The sequence below is a fragment of the Dermacentor albipictus genome, chromosome 8 (assembly GCF_038994185.2).
Source record: "Dermacentor albipictus isolate Rhodes 1998 colony chromosome 8, USDA_Dalb.pri_finalv2, whole genome shotgun sequence".
NCBI classification, from domain to species: domain Eukaryota; kingdom Metazoa; phylum Arthropoda; class Arachnida; order Ixodida; family Ixodidae; genus Dermacentor; species Dermacentor albipictus.
The window spans coordinates 57,056,050-57,079,962 of record NC_091828.1 but is presented as its reverse complement, the minus strand read 5'-3'; the positions used below and the strand labels follow the sequence as shown (position 1 = coordinate 57,079,962).

The 23,913-nt window shown below is 44.0% G+C and overlaps 1 protein-coding gene across 1 annotated transcript in view; it reads right to left on the bottom strand.

Moving 5' to 3' along the window:
- Positions 1-23,913, bottom strand: part of LOC139049266 (uncharacterized) — a 61,788-nt gene that overhangs the window by 21,909 nt on the left and 15,966 nt on the right. The window contains exons 2-3 of the mRNA XM_070524637.1: positions 5,032-5,135; positions 810-856 (exon numbers count right to left, since the gene is read on the bottom strand). Of these exons, the coding sequence (XP_070380738.1) occupies positions 810-856; positions 5,032-5,135 (151 nt within the window). The remainder of the gene's footprint in view (positions 1-809; positions 857-5,031; positions 5,136-23,913) is intronic.

The following is a 23,913-nucleotide window of genomic DNA, read 5'->3' as shown; positions in this document are numbered from 1 at the left end:
ACCTGTGCTTCAATGTTTCTTGAGACAATAGAATGCGCATCTGCTCATCATGATTTCGAATTATATATCGAAGTTAGAGACTATCTTGCACCCGCTACAAGACATAGTGTCGGCAGTTTTGCGGCAAAGAGCCAAGACGTCTTGCGTGCATGAAACGTGCGACTCTGTAAACATCTGAACACGAGTCGCACAGAGACTTTCTCGCGGCAACCTTGCGCCCTGAGGGGTCGTCGAACAGTTCGCGTCACTTGGAACATGTCCATGCCCAAGCTCATAATTTCGACATCACGTTTTTGGAGCCAGACGTGTGGGGTGCCGCTGAGATAAAAGATGACATTGGCGGGCGTAATCCTTCGGTCCCACCTGTTATTAACCCTGACACTTCCATATATCTTGATCTATTTATTACCGTCGTGTCCCTCTATGCCAGAGAACGCACCAGGGTCACTATGGCGGGCAATCGTGACAGTAAGAGCACTCTCACAAGCCACAGCCGTTGCTGATGCGGTCTCTTCAGCGGGAGGCATGGTGACAAGCTCGATGTGCCGACCACTGCGGAGCTCTGTAGTGAGGACGGGGATGGCAAACCTCCACTAAAATGTTACGCGCGGTCAAGACACAGACAACAGAGCCTATTTACACGGCATTTCAACTAGGAGCCAAAAGACCAGGCAGACACGCGCTCACGACAAAAGCCACTTCATAGTCTGTCTCACACCTGCTCCTTTCTTGAGCGTCTATCGAGGGTGTCGTAATGATGTGATAATTTTTATGGAGGTTAGAGACATACAACACTTCACAGAACATACCCTTCCAAGGTTCAAGATGCCTGGTAGAGTTACATTGATGCAGCGACCTGGAAAAGTGAAAAAAAAGGCGGAGAATTGCATCATAGGGGAGTCATTGGGAGCTATATTAAGTAAAACTATTCTAAACTTATCTATCCCAATTCTGGAGTCAGCCCTCCACGATTGGTCAAGAAATTTTCGGGCCACCCCAACATTGCCCGTCTGTCACACATCACAATAACCGCAATAGCTCCCCATCTGGTGTGACGTGCACTGATTGTGCATGAATAAATCGAACAAGAAATAATTAATCTTAATTCGACGCTTTTTGGCAATCAGCTCTCTGCTATTATTAAAGGATTTCGGGCTGTGCCCAATTCGCCTGGCTGTCATGCCACGTCATAATACCGCGAGAGCTAACCGAGTCAAAGTGGTGTCTACGCGATAAAGATTATTAATATGCCGATCAAAACTTTTGCTATGAATAGCCAGAAGCTGCCCCGTCCCGAAAGGAGTAGAAGATGGCTGCCCATGAATTACTCAGGCAGTCGCTACTGGCACCTGCCCGAGAACGTGGATTTATTTCCGTATAATAAATCGTTTTACAAGGCAGTAACATATAAGTCCTTTCAACAACATACAACATCGGTCTTCCATCTCTTTCTTGCTGCGAATCCGTTTTAGTGAAACTGTTCACCTTGCACTGCGCGCAGCCGTGATTTTCGACCAGCCACCGCAATCCAAGTCACGGGAAGCGGACCAATCGCACACACCAGCGCTACCCTCTTCATCCAATTATCTATTTTGACTGCGCTGGCTGGGCTCCACCAAAGCCCTGTCCACCTGAGCGCCCTCCTCGCCTTTTGTCAGCCAGTTAGATATAGAAAAACCGCTCAATGTAGGCAAGGTTATTGGATTTGAAATCAAATTAACCGGACCTTTTGTAATCAAAGAGAGCGTTTGATCACGCTTTTAAGACAGCGCTGCGCGACAAGGCCTGATGCTTGCGTCAGCGGTTATGTATATTTGGCATCAGCAGGTTGGAATAAAAAATAGATTAGAATAGTTTTGCGCTATACAGCACTTGTTTAGCGAAGTGAAATGAAGTGAAGTGAAGAAGTGAAGTGAAGTGAAGCGTAGAATAAGCCCCCATGATAACGGAGTTAGCATTTTCAAAAGTGTAACATTCTTATGATAGCCTTGTGGAAATGGCTAAGTTTATCTTAGTATTCTTACACCACACTCTTATTTCACAAAGTGCGTCGCTTTGCGATAGAATGACAATGACAAAAAGAGCACCAAAGCATGATTGTGAAGAATGTCTTCCGTGTGCACCGAACACCTGTACTCAATACTAAACCGCTATAACGTAAAGTTGTCCCAAGCCGTTTCTCTTCTAGTTTTGGAATGGGCCTTAGTGATGGGTAAAACTTTCTCGGCGCATCCCGACTTCGCCGTACCGTCAGGCGACATCACGCAAACAAGGAAATCTCTCCATATGTTATGACATGTACACACTGATTATCCGTGGAATTATGACGATGCATATATGCATAATAATTACGAGAATTCTACGCCCTTTTCGTCATTAGCTCTCCACCACTGGCCGAAAGCTTTCGGGCTGTGCTCACATCATCTTTCTCTCACGCGACGTCAAAAAACTCTCATAACTCACCACGTAAAAGGGGCGTGTACGCAACACAGATGCATTATTAGGCCGAACAAAACAGATTATTTCTCGAATAGCCGGGGAATGCCCAGTTTCAAAAAAAAAAAATGAAAGAGGGCTACCTGCCGATCGCTCTGACAATCGGCACTCTGAGCTGCCGAAGAAATAGATTTATTTGCGTTTAATAAAAAAATTGCGTGGGAGTCTGACGTTATCAAGCCCTTTCGGCACGTATGCGACATCGCTCTGCCAACTCTCTTTCGCTTATTCTCGTCAGGGATGGTGCAATCCCTAACGCCGGCATCATCCTTGTCATCTGGATATCTACTTGATATGCGTTAGCTGAGCTTCAAAGGCAGCCTGTGCACTAATGCGTGCTCTTCTAAACTTGGCAGTCAATTACATAAGAGCCTGTCAAGGTAGTCAATGCTATTTGCTTTGAAAGTATGGTTGGGTATACTCCTATAAACAAGAAGAGCGTTTCTTTCGGCGGTGGGTGACGTTAATGTATGCTTGCGTCTGGAGTAACGGAAACTTCATGCAAGGAGATTTCAACAAAGCGGACTGGAATTTTTTACGTTGTCTGCCTTCTGCTGTGAGCGCAGTGTATTATGAATAGCCGCACAACTTATCACTTTAATTTTGAATCGTAACAATGCGAGCACATGTCATATGTCAAAGCCAAGCTATTCAGATAATTCTGGGCATGTCTAAAAATTCGCATGTACGAGTATATTGTGGTGCTATTAGGTAAAGCTATTACAAAATATTCTTTTTCTGTGATCGGCTCTCTACGATTGATGAAACATTGTTCGGGCTATCCCCTCCCCACTTAGTCTGTTGGTCTTGCAACATCACAAAAACCGCGAAAACTCTCCACCTGATATGACGTGTACTCTCTGATTATGCATGATTAGCCCAAGCAAAATAAAAATAATTGTTTGCAAATTTACGTCTTTTTCGCCGTTAGCCCTGGACTAACTCTAAATAGTTTTCGATCTGCGCCCACTTCGCCCGTCTAACACACAGCGTCACAAAACTGCGTAAACCCATTACGTGAATATGACGTGTACGCTTGGGAGATGCATTAATATGCTGAAAAAAACTCCAGCTTTTTTTTTTAATAGTCGGAGACTGCTCCTCTCCAAACAGAAGTTTGCTGCCCGCCGCTCCGACACTCGCTACTTGGAGGTGCCGAAGAGAACAGATTTATTTGCCTATAGTGAAACTTCTTGCGTGACAATAAAAAAGTTGGCAAGTGCTTTCTGCACGTATACGACATTGCACTCCCAACTCTTCGTCGCTTAGGATGTGTTTTGGGGAGCTCTTAGCCTTCCGTTGCACGCCACTGCTGTTTTCGAACAGCCATGGGAAGCTAACCAAGGGGAGGCGGGCCAGTCGCAGATCGTCGTCTGTCTGTCTACATTAAAGGAGCTATCTCCACCCCAGAAAAAGCCACCGCATTCCTGCACTCACCTTGCCTCCAGCCAGCCAATTAGTTAAGAAGGGCCTGCCCAGGTAGGCACCGTCATTTGCTTTGAAAGCATATAAATAGACCTCTTAAAACGAGGGGAACGTTTAATTGGACACTTCCAGCAACGAGATGGGTCACAACCCGATACTTTCTTCTGCGGTTATGCAAATTTGACGTTAGAAGAATGGAATGAAAACAAGTTGGAATAGCTTTAAGTTAGAGGGCCCTCTGTGACACGTGGTGCACAGTTTCTCTGATAAGAATGCGTACTATGTCCCACTCCACCTGTATTTTATTCCGCATCATGGAAGGGTACCTTGCGCTCTTTCGGCGAGTCTGAATCTTCTCATCGCATCGAAGATTGTTTGGCCCAAGAACAGAATACACAGTAATAGGGAGATCCACCGTAAAATTTGTCCTTTTAGAAAGTGGTCCTTGTGTAATCTTACTTCCCGCACGTTTGAAATCAGTTATTTCTCGTTCAATAAAGTTTGTTGCCATCCTGACCCTTGTTTACCCTTAGTAGGTCTATGGTGTCACACTGCGGCGATACACGAAAAGAATATTTGGTTACGTGCACCACCGTCCGCATAATTTGAAAAGGTGCTCAGAGTAAACTGAGCTGAGGGTCGTGCAACTGGTAGCGGAGTTTTGTTTCACTCTGCTGCTAATAGTACTCATTTTCATAGAATCCACCAATATTGAAGCGCTAGGTTGTCTACTCGGGAATACTCGGTGCGTGACAACACCTTATTGGGAGTACGCAGGATCATTTTCTTAAATTTATTGATTCAATGCAATACAGGCGTCATAACGTTTCAGTGCTCTATGTAGACGCGCAGTATGATCTATTACTAAAGTGAATGCCAAATCGGCAATAATGCACTGGCTGTGTTTCCACTACTAAGCCGCTGCAAAAACAAGTTTTAACACATGCGTTCTTCTAACGTGTAATGTCAAGCGCTTCTTAGGAAGCAAACACGTTCAAGTTGGAATACTAATTAACGTATCCACTTTAAGAGTGAAGCACTGCACTTCTGCGCGTAAATTGGCAGCACAAACTCGAGAAAGAAACAAGTCGAAAGTTCAAAGTAACTCACCAGTGGTAGTGGATGCAAAAGCTGTTGGCACGAGGAGTGCCAAGACAAAGAGAATAAGTGCCATGTCTGCAGCTAGGTGGCTCAAGATGGGTTCGGTAAATGGCCTGCGTTTGTCTACCGAGACTAGGTATCCATATATCGTGCGATCAGATATATAGGGAAATTGTGTTGCACGTGCCTGAAAACCAAACTATAGCATTAAAATACAAGAAAAATAACCAGAACGTTCTTTAGCATAAATTTGGCCCCTCTTTTGCTGTTTTTGACGTTATGCTAAAAAATTCTCGCTCGCTCATTTTGCAGACCCAGAATATGGTCGCACGCGGCCGAAACGAGGTTGCGGCCTTTCCATTCTGACACGAGCAAAAAAGAAAAAAAAAACAGGCTTGTTAGTTTCCTTTTTCCATGTTCCTGTCTTGTTATCTGCGGGGAGCTTCATCCGATCCGGATGTGCGCTGCCTACTGACGCATCCACGAATAAGGAAAAAAAAGATAGAAAGTTATCTTTTCACGTGGCTTCTGTAAGTGTCACGGGAATAGTGTAGCTTGGTGGTACCAAATGTTCTATGTCGAAAACACGCGCACTGAGCCCTTTTTTTCTTGGTTTTGAATACTGTGGAAAGCGCTTAAAACAAACAGGAAGAGCAAGGCCGACAAGTTAACGCTAATATGAGTATCCTACGGGCGTTTCTCTCGCATCAACAGGAGGTGAGCATATTTACTGTGCAAGCAAAGTTTTAGAAGCAAAACAACAAGAAGCAAGTGTGCAACGTATTATGTCCTGAATGAGCGCTAGGCAGGCAAAGTGCCTGAGTGGTTGACGCAGGAGATGAATATGCATTTTTTATTCGTCTTTTTTTGTGAAAAGGACAAAACTGAGTAGGTGGGAGGTTATCATAACACGAAAGCAAGCGGTGATAAAGGTACTGAATGTACGACACTGGGAATATTGAGAAACATGAAATGAGGTTGCTACATTGCCTTCTAGTGTCATTGTGTCGGTCGCAGTGAATGATCTTTCTTTAATAAAATCGGCTATTTTGCTATAGGGATATTGTCTTGCTTTGAAGGATTTAATTGTGAAATCCTCGTACGTCTCTAAAAGGTCGGATAATGTCTGTTTCTAGTAGCCCTTCCTATTAAAATGATCCCGAGTAAGAGGCGTTCTTAAAAAAACAATATAGTTATTAATTTCAAGGGCTTGTGATCAAGCAGGTTCACCTAAGCTGTAACAGCTGGGTAGGTAATCTGTAACAAATATAAAAAAACAAATAAAGCTTCAGGGTTGATAGCAACAATGAGCAGAAAACAAAAAAGCCGCTTGTTGCAAGGTTTACTACCTGCGGGTGTCAGCCGTGGTTTTGGAAGACCGGTGCAACATAAAAATTTGGAAATGGTGCCGCTCGGAAAATTTCAGAAATAGAATTTATAGCACCGGACTGGACAATCGGCTGTGGGAGGGCAGGCCCATGTAGAACAAAAGAAACTGTCTGAGTGCCTAGTTCAAGCCTACTTGACATAGTGAACGTAAGAAATAGAGACAGCACGAAAGAAAAAGAAGGAAGAGGCGTCCTTCGCGGCCATCCCTTTTATTTTGTGCTATGTGTTTTTTCTACTCCCTGAAAACGTCAACCACATAATAGTTCGCCCTCCTTAAGTCAGATTTTCAATCGAATTTCATTGGGGCCAACTCTTCTGGGGCAAGCGCACTGTGCGTGTAGACTTCCTTATTCCCTTTATAAGCACTCTCACATACTTCCACGCGTACTTGCACGCTCAAGCTGCTCTTCCCACTAGTAGCAAAATGAAAAATTATCCCGTTCAGCGTTCTTGTACTACGTACCGCACACTCAAAAGGGGTCTACGGGAACACAGTCTAGGATGAGAAACACATTTACCAAAAGAAGTACAACTTTTTGTCTGTGCGTTTTTCTTACTACTCTGTGTTCCCCTCGTCTCTATGCGGTTTGTCCGTAAAGTGATGAGACTGGGTCTGGTAAAAAGGATTTAATATTCCGATTGGTAGATGTTATTAAAAGTCTTCAAATTAGTCTCCTTGGGCCAGGGTACACCGCTGTCAACGCGATTCCTATGCTGCATAGGCTACCTGGAAGTTAGCTCCCGTAACTTCTTTCAGAGACTCTGTGACGCTCAGTTGGATGGCGACAACATCGTCGAAACGGTGACATTTGAGGCTTCTCTTGTGCTTTGGGAAGAGGAACAAGTCTGCCGCGGGCTCACATTGGGGCTGCACCGTGGTATCCTACAGTGGTAACCCCTATCAGGGCCTTGTAGGCGGTCACAACGAAGGCGGCGTGGACTGCAGCGCTGTCGTGGTGGAGCTTCCAGCGATCGGCAGTCTGCAGTAGTTTCCGTTTCACGGCTCTGTGAAAACGCTCAAGGAGTTCTTTGTATAACACGGCGTGGACGGTCCGTCCGGCGGGCACAAAATTATTGTGTACCAGCCCACACTAGTCAAAAAAGGCAACGAACATTGGTTTTACTTTGTACTTCGGCATTCTCACTTTTTTGGGGCGCGGGGAGTTCGCGGTGTGTCACTCCGAGCTTTGGCGCTTGGTTTCGGGGTCCTACTGGAACACCCATGATTTATCGCCTGTTATGCTGCCGTCTAAAAAGTCTCGTACAGTTTCTAACTGCACCAACCTCTCACGGGAAATGACAACTCGTCGTTGATTTTGGTAATCACTCAACACTTTTGACACTAATTTAGAACACACCTTCCGCAGATGTCAATTTTCAGGAAAAAAAAATTGTGAACCGTGGTCTGCACATGTTGGGGCCTTCGGCGATTTATGTGTTAATAAAACGACGGTGGGAGTCCAGGAGATTTTTTTTTTACTTTGACCGAATTTAGCCCAAACCACTCGTTGAAGGGTGTTCAGATTGCTTCATCTCTTCAAAGGTCACCCGTCCGTTCTTGAACTCACTGAAGCAATGGAAAACCTTGGTATTTGACAGGGCGTCGTCTTTGTAAGCCTTGTTCATAAATGCAAGCGTGTCGGAAGCACTTTTGCCAAGGTGAACGCAAGCTTTAATCAGGCACCGCTGCTCCAGCGAGCGCACTTTTTTTTTACGTTTCCTGCCGTGACAAAAGCTCGAAAACAGTTCCTGCGCCACTTCACACACTCACTGCGTCAGAGCTCGGACGCGACTGCCACCCGGTGCGTTACTTATGTTATAACGCCAACCACAAATCCCGGCTCCGGACAGCACGCCCCTGGCGACTGTAGCGCTGTGTGGAGAGGAGTCCCATTATTTTACGAACAAACCCAGTACATACCGCAATACAACTGAACGCGTACCTACTGGGCCCAATTATTGACTGTGTCAAGATGGTGACACGTCGTAAATGAACTATTGATAGCTTACGTGCGAGCTTGAGTTGATGAGAAACCCAAGGTTAATTGAATTGGTGAAGACAAAATTCCCATAGTTTTTTGCGTAAAATGGATTGAATGAATGAATTCTAGGGTTTTACGTGCAAAAACCACCAGAATTTCAGTATGAGCCAAGCCGTAGTGGGGGACTCCGGATGAATTTTGACCACCAGCTGATCTCCAACTTGCCACCAATTCATGGCACACGGCCGTTCATGCATTTCATCCCCATCGAAATGCGGCGACCGCCGCAGCCGGGGGGTTCGATCCCATGATCTCGTGCTTAGCAACGCAATACCATAGCGGCCAAGCTACTACGGCGGGTATTTCTTGCGCAAGAATCTTAGTTCCAGACGTAGACACTTTTGCCACAATCGTGAAAACGGTAGAAACACACGTTCGGTTAGAGCGGCTTTTTCACAACGCGGCACCCCTACTACTACTACTATTTTCTACTACTCCTGTTTTATAGACCGTAAATAGATGACATTACCAGAGTCCTTCAGCTGTGTTTTTTATTCGTTGTCCTGTGAGTTGCAATCAATCAAATCAACTGGAGAGTTTGACATCCTAAGGGCCAAATACAGTTCCACTTGAACAAAAAAAGAACTGCAACAATTGCTCATCTTGTTTCGAGTCACAGAGAGCAGGGGACATATTCTTGGAGAAGGTCATTAAGAGATAATAAAGCCTTCGCGTGACGTAGAGCTTAACCAATAAGCGCACGGCTGATGACCGATGCGATAGTATCCACTAAAGCGATCGTCCCAGAATACGTTTCCAAATTTGTATGAATTCACTATGAAATGCTATTTCACGTAAAATCGAATAATTATAGCAAATACATATTTGATTAGTAATGCGTTTGCTGAACTATCCAGAAATTTCACTACACGTACTTTGGCTTTGCGTTCTAGTTGGCCACGTTTAAAAGAGCAGCGTGCGGGGTCTAAGTGAGCATAATGTAAATGAGACGTTGTTCATCACATTCAAACAAGCAAGCCAAAAGGAAAATTTAGACCAAGTACATTCATATATACAATCATATGTAATGTAGAATGCGCTATGGTGCTGCTACATTGGATATATCATTTTGTTTATCCTGATAGGGAGGTGTAGTGCAACGACTAAGTTGTCAGTAAAAAAGGAATGATAACAAATATGAGAACTGCATTTGGCTATGGAGAGGAATAATTTACACGTACACACACAGACATGCAAAAAGAGAGACAAGCACAGACATAAAAAGTTCATAAATCATCAGCGTATTGAAATGTTGTCCGTTAGTTTAAAACTGCTTAAAAACTGTTCTCTACCTCACAAGGAGTTCGGCTTCGGGTAAGTTAGGAAATACCTGCTTAAGAAGCACTCCTCGCCCTCTATTTATAGGTGTTCTCTTTAAATATGTGGAACTGTGTTCTCTTTAAATGCGTGGCAAATAGCATAATTCTGGTCCCTGAGCTTGAGTACGAGGACGACATTACATGCCCGAGAAAAAAAAAATCATAATTGGAAATTAGCATAAAATTAACTATTTACCTTTTTAATTATTCAACTTTATGTATATTTGCGAATTGCAATAGGCGAGTTAGTAACGAGTACCAATCAGCTTGGAACACATTTTGAGACTGAATCCTGTTTAGAGATATTCATTCCCAAAAGTTGCGACGATGACACATCAGCATTCCAGTTACTTTTGTGCTTCCCTGCATAAAACGGTGGCTTGATAAAAGAAAGAAGGTAAACAATAGTGCATTTGTGCCGAAAGCTTTATGGCGCACTTCTCAATATCCGCGCTATCCTGAGAATTCTTTCCAAGTGCCTATACCTTTGAATTTTGCCCGGCTACAAGCTGTAAGTTACAATACGTGCCGTAATGTAAATCTGTAATTGAAGAATGTAATTCCTGAATTCTGTCTCATTATCCAAATATGCGTTAAGACTTCGCGCAAGTCAGGTCCTTAATGCTTTGACTAATTCAGATCAAGGGCTACAATCGCGCAATATTCAACAGTTGATTGAAAAGAAAAATATTGTCGAGTAACTAGACATCATTCCTAAATTATGCATGTCTAGGTCGTTTAACTACACTTCCGAGTGACAACAAGTTGGCAATGATGACGGGACAAAAGCGGCACATTTCAGACTGAAAAATAAAGCAGCGAACAGCTGTTTTCACAAACACACCCACAGTATGACCCCTCTCCTGAAAGCCACGAAGTGTGCCAGTCAGCTATAGCGCAAGAACTATTGTTACCTTGTGCATGCGAGAATGTGGGGGAGCGATGAGCTATATATATATATATATATATATATATATATATATATATATATATATATATGTAGCACAAGAATAAATGCGACCTACGAGAACACGTTCTTTTTGAGTGTGAAACGTTTAGGCTGGTGAGCCAGGCTTCCCGAAGGCAGGCCCACCAGGCGATACGTTTAACAGTAAAAAAGAACGCGTTTTCACCTGCGTCGCGTTTAATTTTTTTTTTGCTTAAACAACGGAGCCAGTGTGCTTTCTTCGCCGCTACAAACTATATATATATATAGTCATATCATAAGACGCCAACAAACACTTATGTGTCAGCGTCGTTATGGCAGTGTTTGTTGGCTTCTTATGATATGACTAATAAAAGTCGGGCCCTTCGGTTAACTCCCTCTCTTCACGTTTACATATATATATATATATATATATATATATATATATATATATATATATATATATATATATATACATATATATATATATATAATTTTCGTGCCTCTTGAGAGCGACCGCCGCTATCGTGTTTGTTTCTTGGACTGGAAATCGCAGTTCTCGAGCACCAATTATTTTTTTTATCGCAGTTGCTCGCAGTGAGTTTCTCTTTAGTTAGGTTTTAGCTAAGTGGACTCGCGGCATCTTCACTATACCATGTATTCTATGTAAAGATTGAAGTTACCTCGTACGTATAGTCAAAATAGTTCGAAGCTCCTACTCTAGCGATTATGCACTAACTCTCACGTTTGCGCCAAATTCAGGCAAGCATATCCCTTCGACAGAAGTCTACTCTATGATCAATGGCACACATTGGAGCTGTCATTGACCAGTCGTCACGACTCAATGGTTAGGGCGTAACTACCTCCACCGTCACGTTTCGATGGGACGGAGGCTGGAGGGTGGGAGGGGGCGCAATGAAAAATCATTCGCGTACCATACTTTGGCTGCCCGCTAAAGAACCCTATATCCTGAACATTATTCCGGAGTCCTCAACTGCTGTGTACCTCAGAACCTTCCGTGCAGTTTGAAAACGTTAAACTCCGCAATTTAACATAAATGACAGCAAAGTTCCTACACAGTGACGAGAAATATTACAATGAACGCCGCTGCATACGTACCCATCTTACCAGAATGAAGGCTTACTGTGCTAAGTGACGTTGTGCATAGGAAACGTAACACTTGCTGTTTAACTACAAAATAAATAATTACAATAGCATTAAAACGCAGTTATACCGGAGGCTACTGAGGGATTTTGGTGTGTTTGGTGGGCGAAAACGTAGAAATTTTGGATCCGGAGATGCACCCGTGCATCTCCCAGTACACAGGTGTCATGGGCCGCAGAAGTGGAACAGCCCGCCGAAACTTGGCTGCGGTACGTGGAAATCGAACTTCATGAGTGCGGTCATCCTTTCGTGGGGGAGAGAGGTGCGCAGAGCTGGGCCACTTTGTGGATTAGTCAAAATTTGATCGTTGCCAGCGGCATGTTGTAGCCACCGAGGAGAGGTTCGTCAGGAAGCCGTAACAATGTTGCACTAACAAGCATAACTGAATTCTCGTAATTAAATTACGAATACTTTTCTGCGATCTCACATGTTTCGTATATACTGGGGAGAAAAACAAGTTCCGCTTCGCCCAATGGATTGCTTGACAAGCGCAAGTTATTCGAAAAAAATATTGTTATGAAAGTACAGTTATATTTATGAAATAGTTCACGATGCTGGTTTCGAACGCAGAATTCATTCAGACAGTAATGCGTAATCATTTACCATGAATCATGAGATAATCCAGGCATTCAAGGTATTCTTCCCAAATCGTACAGTCAATTGCATCCGCGTTTCGCTTAATATTTTTGTGCATATCCCCTCGCGGTATCGGCGGGCTAGAGCTAATCATACCGGTAATGTACTTCGTCTTGCACTTGCGAGACAATTATCGTGAAACTAATGTCTGCTTGAGCATACGGGATAAATAAGTGGCCTCTTTATTACGCGGCTTCAATTCCACAACTATAACCTGTGCCTTGAAGTTAATAAAAGAAGAGTTCACTGGCAGAAACTAATGCAGCATTGCAACGTCTTGTGCGTGCACGCTTTTCCACAGCAGTCACCGGAAGTTTGGGAGCTAATAGCTGTGCTTTACCAGTACTCACCTACAGGGCAGAAACCTGGAGGCTTACGAATAGGGTTTTACTTAAATTGAGGACGACGCAACGAGCTATGGAAAGAAGAATGATGGGTGTAACGTTAAGGGATAAGAAAAGAGCATATTGGGTGAGGGAACAAACGCGAGTTAATGACATCTTAGTTGAAATCAAGAAAAGGAAATGGGCATGGGCAGGACATGTAATGAGGAGGGAAGAGAACCGATGGTCATTAAGGGTTACGGACTGAATACCAAGGGAAGGGAAGCGTAGCAGTGGGGCGGCAGAAAGGGGGTCGGATGAGATTCAGAAGTTTGCAGGGACGACATGGCCACAATTAGTACATGGCCGGGGTTGTTGGAGAAGTATGGGAGAGGCCTTTGCCCTGCAGTGGGCGTAGCCAGGCTGATGATCTTCCGCATAGGTAGAAGAAACAAGGAGATAGGCAGGATAAATAAAAAAAAATTCACCGACGATTAGAATACTCCCTCATGCGAAATTTCAGGGCAGTTCTATACGTGTTTTCGTTTAGCGATCTATTCGTTTGCGCGGACAATCTGTCTTGTGCTCCACCCTTCGCTCCGTTGCAAACGGAGCGAAGGGTGGAGCGACTTCCTCGCTGGTTAATAGATCGAGAGAGGTTTCGCGTGGTTGACGCGTGGGCACGATTCGCGGCAGCCGCCGCATACAGGCCTCCCGAACGACGCGCGCTACTCTGGCGCCATCCTGTAGCAATTGTCACCACAGAGCCTGCCGCAGCGCCTGTCTTGCCCGTGGCACTGCGCTTTTCTTTTCACGATTTCGCCAAAACGTCCCCCTCCACTATCCGGCTCATGGTTCCACCGCACCCACCTCCTCCGCTTTCCTGCTCGCGCCCTTTTCGTTATCGCCGTCTTTCATCCGCCGCTGCGCTCCGGTTTCGCTCTTTCATCCTTCGCTGTGCTCGTTCGCTCAGTTACGCCGACGCTGCCTGCAGGAACGTGCGCCTAACTCCGCTCCCAAAGAGAGGCAGAAATGTAGGGTGGAGCATATCAGCCGCGTTTACATGAATGCGACAGTGTCGCATCGCATCGTATTTCTAGCGCATCACATTCATGTAAACAGCAGTAATGCGCTAGAAAGGCGCATCGCATTAATGCGCCAGGCGAGGGTAGATTTACGGGCGCGAGTGGACTCTCGCGGAGCATGTAAACGCAGGATCGTCGCATTAGGAATGATGGGAAGGAATTGCCAAACAACATGGCGGCGGTCCCGGCTGCCCGCTTCGAAATGAATTCGGCGTTGCTTCTGTAAAATGCACTTCGTTCGCAGCAAATGAATGTGTAAACGGCGTTCGCTTAGTCTCAGGCCGCTTCGACGACAGGGTATTATGGATAACCTTGTGGTGTTTTCGAGATCGCTTCTCGTTTCGAACGAGGCGAAGCCTAATGAAAGAAACATTCTAGATGTCAGCGCTACCTATCGCTATAGTCGGAAAGTAGCCGCAACGACGACTAATGGCCTCCGAGATTCGAAGATCTCGCTGGCCAGCTAAAGCTGCAAAAAACGTGCGCTGCTTCGCGTCCGCTACACTATAGCGTATAGCGTACGCTATAAGTTGCGTACGCTAAACTAAAACTGTCTATTTCTCGGCACTCAACCACCAACGTGCACTCGGCCCACAACCGGAAACCAGTAGCACCGGAAGTCGGTTGCACTTCACTTATACGACACCATGTGGCGCTACGTTTTTGTGAGAGTTAAGGCGCTGCATGTAAACGGCGTCGCATCACCTTTCCCAAATGCGGTTGGAAATGCGATGCGCCACTGTCGCATTCATGTAAACGGGGCTATAGTTCTGACAATATGAAACGTAACAGGCATTTGGTTATTATGGCTTTTGAAGCTAATTTGTGGAACTTTGTGTGTCTGCATTGCTATGTATTGATTCGTGGTACACCCTCACCGAACGTAACGGGCCCAAGTCGTTATTGGTATTGGTTGTTATTTGGTAGTGCGCGAAGCTAGTTATTCACTATATCGTCTAATTATTTTGCTACGCAATACGATGCTACCTACGTGGAAGACATTGTCTGTCTTGTCAAAATGCTGATATCAGAATTAATCATGACTCATCCACCCAGATTGTCTAGATTCACTTCAAAATATGCTTTTAAACAGTCTACTGCCTTCTATATCTGAACATATATGGTAAAATGAGCGTTACCCTTTGTTTATAGGAGGCCGCTTATTTTGCTTTCAAAGCTGCTAGCATTGTCTACACTGAGCAATTAGCTGACACGAGGCGAGGTTTCGATGTGGCCGAGCCAGCACAGTGAAAGCGGATAACTGATTGAGAAGGGTGGTGCAGGCGTCTGCGATTGGTGCGCTTTCCCTCGCTTAGCTTGCGGTGGCTGGTCGAAAATCGCGGCGGCGTGCAACGGCCGGAAGCTTAAAAATGCCGCTAAAAGGGATCCCCAGTAAATAAGATTTAGCGAAGCAATGCTGTATATGTGCCGAAAGGGCTCGATAACGCTACACTGGCGGGAAAAAAAAAATGTTTGTTATACGCAAATAAATGCATGCTCCCCGACAGCTCCGACTTTCCAGTGCCAGAGCGATCGGCAGGCAGGGATCTTCTATTTCATTTGGAACGGGTCACTGTCCAGCTATTCAGAAAAAAATTCACGTTTGTTAGGCATATTAATGCGCATTTACCGCGTACACATCACTTTGGCGCGGTGAGTATTCGCGATTTTATGACGTCGCGTGAGAGGCAGGCGAAGTGAGCACAGCGCGAAAACGCTTGACCAATAGCAGAGGGCTAATGGCAAAAAAAAGCATCGAATCATAAATGATTGTTCCTTTCGTTTGGTATATTTATGCATAATCAGCGTGCACAAATTATATAAAATGGGGCGTTTTCCCCGTTTTCGTGACGTCGCTTGACAGACAGGCGTATTGGGGGTGGTCGGAAAATTTGTGGACCAATCGTGGAGAGATGATTGCAGAACTGGAATAGAAAATATTGGAAAAGCTTTACGTTATAGCGCCCATACTCTCGTGCCTCTCGAAGTTGGCTGACAAGGCTGCATTAATTCTAGAACAAAATAGTTTAACCATGAATAATTATTCAAATTTAGGCACCCCAGTGGTCATCATTTTTCAAGAATAATGAAACCGCCAGGTTTTAGTTTCAACACCTCGCTGCGTGAGACTGCCGAGGATAACGTGCCATGGAAATCCAACAAAACAGAACAAACAAAAAAGATTCTTCTGATGCCACGGTCTTTCCGAATTGATGTTAATTGAAGCATTCTTCAGGTAACTAGCTATAATGCATAGCATGACGTTAGGAAATGGTTTACCGGCTAGACGAACACTTTTGTCTAAGGCGCCAACTGTTATTCGGATTCACGAGAAGAGCTCAAGCGAAGGCACTCGACGGCGCGCATTCTAACTCTCTATCATTGCGTCGATAACGACGCAAGCAATATTGGAGTACTTACACGCGCTTCCATTTACCAAAGGCAACGCCAAAATTGAGACCCAACCCATCCGATGTTTCTGCGTTCAGAATATTTTGCGTCCTGGCATCGATTGCATTAATTCGGCGTACTAATGTTATTATGGTGTACTAATTTCTTTTGGTACTTTTCTGATGCGAGAATATATTTGTATGGCTTTGCTATCTATAATACTCATGAGGCACTGTAATATCATAGTTATCGGGTGAATATGTAAAATGGCAGCTACCAAACTATTGAAGTCACCTTGTATATTTTTGGAATGAGAAAGCATCTGAATGCCATGTGTAAGTGCAAGACTTAACAAATAACATTGAATATACTCGCTGCAACTTGAACATGAAGGGCGCAGCTTTGCCAAGACATTATAAGAAATTATAGTTCATTGTGTCACTAAACTATTTTACCCGTATATTACACATAGTTACTAGATGTGTCTGTGTTTTCACTAGGTATAATATCTAGTCACAGTAAGAAATGCTGCGGCGCTAGCGAACGCCACAATGTAATGTTTATCTTCGGTTGCTAATAGTTTAAAATTTCGACCTTTCTTGTAGGAGGCACATTCGTTCGAAAAAAAAAAAGATCGTGGGGCCGCAACATTCATATGCGGACTGATTACCAGTGAAGCCGTTAAGGCTACATACATCGGCTGCATACATGGGCTGTATACGTAGGCTACATAGATTCTGAGGTCATAGATCTTTTTTCCTTCGGCACCGCACTACGCCGTCACAAGCACCGTTGGGGTCATCGCCCCTCCCATACATCTGCCGCAACCGCTGCTGCAGCCGCGCCGGCACCTCCGACGCGCGTGACGTCATAGCCAAAGAAGCCCAGGCCACGCACACAGGCGCTTTCACCACACTCTTTGCCTTTCTCGTTATTCAATCATGATTTAAAACAAATAAGGAACATGAAGACTAAATTGCTATACTAAGTGCTCTTTCATACAGGGTGTCCCACGTAATTTGAGCCAAACATTATAAATATGCATATGTCACGTAGCTGGACAGAACCATGATAATATTGTTTGGCTTCGTTTGGAGATACTCGTAATATATATTTTTTTTCATTCCGCCTTATTAGACAATTAGTCCTAATAAATTATTCAACTTATCAATTATTATGATTCGATTAAAAGCGTTGGGTAAATTGTACAACATGAAAAACTCTCCATACGGCTTTCTTTTACTCGATACCTGCTACATAAAACTTTTTCCGAGCGTGAAAGAAGCCTGTGAATACACGCAAAGTGCTTCGAGCGGTCAGTCGCGCGGCAATTTTGCGTGCATTTGCGGGCTTCTTTCACGTTAGGAAAAGTACTTTTACATTGCACGTTTTGATCCTCCCAAACGCAAACTGTTATGCAGGCCAGTTACTACCAATGCCATCATAATTATACACACATCTTGCTGCGCTTCAATACCGTGAATATAACTTTGAGTTGACCACAGGTGGATGACACAATTTTCACTTCCGCGAAACTAAATTCCTCAGTAAAGGTCTTATATGCGTTCCATAGTGCTTTCGCCGCAGTAGAGTTGTGTAACATAGTGAAGCATACGCAGGTTCTAGCGGTGAAGGGAATCGACAATTAATATGTGTAAACCAAGAGCGACCAGAGTGTATCATTTAGTATACGGTGACAGCACCTGCAAGACGCCCAAGCGGAAGGCCACGCTGGCGCATCGGTTGCAATCTCGCCTATGTCTATGCAGGAGAGCTGATTTTTTATGCGAAAATCCCCGGGCATCCTCCAGGTTCGGCAGCCCCAGCCCATGTAGGGCTTTGGTTCCTGATTTTACACCTCCATCACTTTCTATTTGGTGTACTGTGAATCCTGCAACCTCCCGTTTTTTATACCTTAAGGAGCACTCCTGAGGACTCAATTTGCAGTAATACTTTTATTTTCACATGCTAAATAATTTGGCAATACATGTACTACCGCAAAGCTCACTAAAGCACAGCCATCATCAAGGAACGCGTTATAGGACCCTTGCCACTTCCTTCACCATGCGGATTTCTGCACAATAGATTCAATTAGCGGTGGTTCGTGTTGTAGATGAGCTGTCCCGTTCATCTGGTAACTCCATGGCTAGCTTAAGAGTGACTGCCTCGGAAAAAGTTTGTCCAGGGTTTTATCGCCAGGCACACCTCTGGATCGGCGGTCAAGTACTTGCCAAGAAGAACTTTAGGAAGCATCACTCTTGGAACATAGTTTAGAAAGTGTGCTGTTCTAGTGGTACCGATTAAAACAGTGGCACCTTTCGTGGTACCCATCAAAACAGATGCTTAAGCTTGTAACAATAATTTTGTTGCTAAAATAAAACAGGTACTCTTTTTCGTGCAACTACAGTGTATGCACCCCCTTTTTCATTGTAACCTGAGATGGTTAGCGAAACAACAGCAAAGTATATCCTCATTATATAGAGTTGAATAACACAATTCTTTTTTTTATATGTGGAAAATATTAATTTTGCGATGATTTCCACAATCTCTCAGTATCTGTGTGTGTGGCTTTCTCGACCTTGTCATTTCGCGCTGTTATTCATTCACTATGACATTAGGAAATGTGTAACATTTTATTAACAGCTTCATGAAAAGCTTTGCTTTGCGTAGAGTCATACAAGCGTGCTGAATCTTCCTACCTTTTTCAACATGTGTGGAAGCTCACAGTATCTTCGTGCATGTTTGAAGAAAAGTACAATACTTTATTCTTTGTTATTTTAGAAACACCACAGCTGACACGCTACTACATTTTCAAAACTACCGCTGACCACGAATTCACACAAATAACAATAATATGACATGCTCCCCTGTAAACTGTATGCTCCTACCTTTTGTATTTCTAATTATGCCCATTTGGCGCTAAACGGGCAATGCAGTGACTTGTGAGCTGAAATTTAATAATGAATTCTATGTATTTGTGCTGTTGCAGAGGAGAATTCCATTGCACGAGCACAGTATTTTCAGGTCCCATATCTGCATGTCCCACAAAAAAACACACCTGTCAAGTATGTATAGCGAACACGTGCCACTTTAAATAGATCGGGGCATATCCGTGTTTTGACATACACTGCTATCCGCTAGTACGTTCTGATAGTGAAACTTTAATTACGTAGTTTTTTGCTAAATCCAACACACGTGTCGGATGCTTTTATGTAGTGCGGCATTATCTAGCAAATTTATTGTTCGCAGGTTTTTAAATTTTCCCCACTTCTCATCCTTAAATTGCACGTAACACATGAAAATCAACACATTATCACGTAAACTGGGATACATAGCGCAAGAACGACACAAGGACGAAGCAGGAACACAGGACGAGCATACAGGACACAGGAAGAGCGCTAACTGTGTTCACTGTCCTGTGTAGCGCTCGTCCTGTGTTCCTGCTTCGTCCTTGTGTCGTTCATGCGCTATGTATGCCAGTTTACGATTGAACTACCAACACGCCCAAACTTCTAACCCGCTAAAGTACATTGTCAAGCTTTATCGCTCTCTCTTTGGTGTAAAAGACACTCGTTCTTAACACCGTGAAATTGTGACTGTGCTGACCAATTTTTTATTCTAAATGATCCCTCGAAGAGATCACTGTATCCAAAATGACCTTTTGAACATTCAATTCTTACCTGAATAGCTTCCAATCTATATCCGAATTCAGCAAATATTGCATATGTGCCTGCTCTGCCGGGGCCGTGATGCCAATGGTATGCATCGCTAGAAGGGTTGAAGGCAACGCAATACCCTGCTTTTATTGAAAAAAAATATTGATTCCACATTTCGCTGTCCCTCCTTCGTCATAGTTATTTTGGCTTGCCAGGTTTGCAGAAACCATGTGCTACGAATCAATAGGCCATCTAAGTACGCTAAATATTTTCACTACCGGCAGCCTTTGCAGTAACGGTGGCGTAGTGTGATTCGTAAAGAGATTGTTCTATTAGCACGGCCCATAACAAGCGAAAAGTTTGAATTATTGTCTGCCTAGCAACGATACCAACAGCATATGCATTACAAATTCTGCAAAAGAAGCTTCTTCTTGAGTGCAAGGGAAATATTCGAATCATTTAAAATAATTGTGGAGATTGCATGCACTGTGAGAATCTAAGCTATCGGAAGCCTTTTGTAGCAATTTTTGAGGTTCCAGAAAATGGTACCTGATGGGCCAGCGTACTACTGAAAATTTGTTCCGTTGCTGGACATGATGGAGTCCATCATTCATCATCGTGGTGGATAATGGTAATGGGAATGCTGGGTGGCATGCTAGGTCATCGGTGCCATGCTGGGTGACGGGCAGCGTGCTGAGTGATGGGGAGCGTGCTGGGTGATGGGCAGAATGTGCGATAGCAGGCTGGATGTGGCATCCTGGAGCACCAGTGGCAATGCTCCATTAAGTGACCTGCATCATTGTTTGTGCTACAGAGCAGTGCTTGCACAATCATAACATCTCATCGTCACAAACCACCATAGCAGTGGCCTATATGGGGTGGTGTAATTAAAAAAAAATAAATTAAAGTGTTTAACGTACCAAAACCACTTTGTGATTATGAGGCACGCCGTAGTGGAGGACTCCAGAAATTTAGGCCACCTGGGGTTCTTTAACGTGCGCCTAAATCTAAGTACACGGGTGTTTTCGCATTTCGCCCCCATAGAAGTGCGGCCGCCGCGGCCGGGATTCAACCCAGCGATTCGACCAAGCGATTCAACCCACCTCGGTAACCCAAAACCACAGCCACTGAGCATCCACGGCACGGGGGACGGTGGAATGTCTAGGAGATTTAGAGTCAGAATATGAAGCAAGAAAACAAACAGAATTATGCTACAGCATGCTAGGAAAATTTGCCTAACGGTACTTCTACAACGCTTAAAGCTGTTGCACTCAGAACATAAGTCATAATCTGTATTGCATATACGCAACCTCTTATTGCCAATTAAGCTCTGAAAAAAACTACTCATTGTAATTTAAAGATATCTCTAGCCATCTTCACGAACAAATAAATGGCATACTTCGCACAAATTATCACAGCATCTATGCTTGTAAGCTCACTCTACATGGCCTCTATATCATTACAAGTTTTTTGTTTCGCAAAGTGCGGTTCCATATTTAGCATACTGTAGAAAACAATGTGCTGGATTTGCTCTTAATCTGTACCTTCATAAATATATTCTTCCGGCGAGTTCTTGTGCTCGGGGACCTGGAAGACAACGACAACACGTCGCCACGGCCAAGAGGGCAGTCGAAGCCAGAGGGCTCCTGGACTAAGGAGCCTTCCCACCTTAGGGTGATACCGGACCTGGCTCGGGTCACTGTTTCGAATAATAAATGTTTCTTTCTTTCTCGCTCTCTCTGTCCCTTCCGGTGAGTTCTGTTTTCCTTACCTAATTAGAGAAATCCACTACAACTACATTGTAATGCAATGCTTAGGGAAATAGATGTATGTGTAATATTTCAAAACAAAGCCTTTAAAGAATTAGAACATAATGATCTCGTCATCCCTAACGTGTATAATGCTACTTGTTGGTGGACAGCTCCTACCCAGGGAGCGCTTTGGCAGCTCCTACCCAGGGAGCACTTTGATTCCAGATTTCACACCCCAACTCCCAACTCTTAGCTGTTCTGTGGATCGTGCACAGTCCGCTTTTTCACAACCTCAGGTGCACTCCTGAGGCCTCCATTTGGCGGTAATGTTTTATGCGTTGCATATTGCAATCACTCAGTTCAGACCTTCGGCGCGGCTGGGCAGCCACCATTGAGGGTATGAGCCATTGTTCATTGCTGCGCGTCTCATATGTGGGTCTATTCTATCTTAAGTTTGCTATGTTTGTTATTAAGTTGCTTCTATTTTTATGCGTTGCATATTGCAATCACTCAGTTCAGCCCTTGGGCGCGGCCGGGAAGCCACCATTGACCTTTAGCGCAACCACGTGACGTGACGTCACGACAGCTGGAGGAAAAGCTGGGCCCCAACTCGCGCAATATGCAACGCATTCTTGGCTTAGCCAAGCTAAGCCTGGCTATTTTTATTTTCGCGTGACAAATAATTTGGGAGTATCTGTACTACCGCGAAGCTTACTGTGGAATTTCCGTCTTGCCCTTGCCATTTACTTCACCTCGCGTAAGGTTTTCAGTTAAGTTTAGTTCGCGTTGTTGATGAATTCGCCCCCTCATCTGCCAACTCACCTGTTAGCTGAAATAGCAGTGACCACCTCGGAAAGGGCCGATGGACCACCTAAGGACAACGCGCTAATCCCCAGACAAATCTCCAGATCCGCCGACAAGCAGAAGCCAAATGCTTGCCAAAAACACATTTACGATATATCATTCGTGTGACAGAATTGAGGGGAAAGGGGGCTGCGCTTGTGCGACGAGTGGCTTTCGCACATCAGCTTCAGATGCAACAATAACTTTTCCTAGGTAAAATAAAGCAGCGATCATTGTTTTTCGTACAACGACTGCTATATGCACATTTTTTCGTTGTAATCCGCGATGCTTGGCGAAAGAAGAAATTTTGTGAATGAGTCAGAGTTGAATAACAGCCTTTTTTCTTTCTAGGCGGAAAGCGTTAATTTCGCGACAGCCTCTGCACATTCAGTGCGTGTGTGCGTCGCTTTCTGGTCCTTGTCATTACGTGCTGCTTTTCGTTCGCTCTGAAATTAGCTAATGTGTTGCATTTTATTAACCGTTTCATGAAAAACTTTGCATCGCATAAATTCCTACACGCGTTCAGGATCTGTATAGCTTTTGCAACATTTGATGTAACTCATAGTATGCGCGTGCATGTTTGATGAAAATAATAATTTAGCATTTATTATTTTACAAGCACCACGGCTGGCTCGCTGCTGCATTTTAAAAACTACCGATGACCACAATTTCACAGAACTAATATTAATATGGTATGCTCCTCTGTGAACTGTTTGTTCCTAGCTTTTCTTATTTTTAACCATGTCTATTTGCTAAAGGGGCAATGCGCTTACTTTAGAGTTCAAATTTAATAATGAATTCTACTTATTAGTGCCATTGCACACGCGAGTTTGATATCATGAGTGCAGCAATCTACGCTCCAATAGCTGCATGTCCCACACTAAGCACAGCTGTCAACTATTTCATGCCCCCTAGCATGTACTACTTTAAATAGATGACGGAATATCCGTGTTTTCAACTGAACTGCTTTGCGCTAGTACGTTTTGATAGTGAAACCCTAATTACGCTGTTTTTCTTCCAAAGCCAACGCAGGTGTCGGATGCTTTTATGTAGTGTGGCATTAGCTGGCATGCCTCTTTGCTGTTTTTTTATCCACTTCACGTTTTTAAATTGTACGTAACATACGATAAACAACTTGGTTAAAACACGTTGGCTGGATAGTAGGTTTGAATCCATGATAGAGTGTGAAAGGTCAACTGAACGAGGACGTAGAAAGAAGCAGATACACAAACAGAGCGCTGCTTTCAACTATAGATTTTATTTTGGCATGCATCGATAAATATACACCATACGAGCGGAAACAAATGAGACAGCAAAAAAAAAGAACATTCAGTGGTTCATGTCGATGAACTGTAGACGTGTCCAAG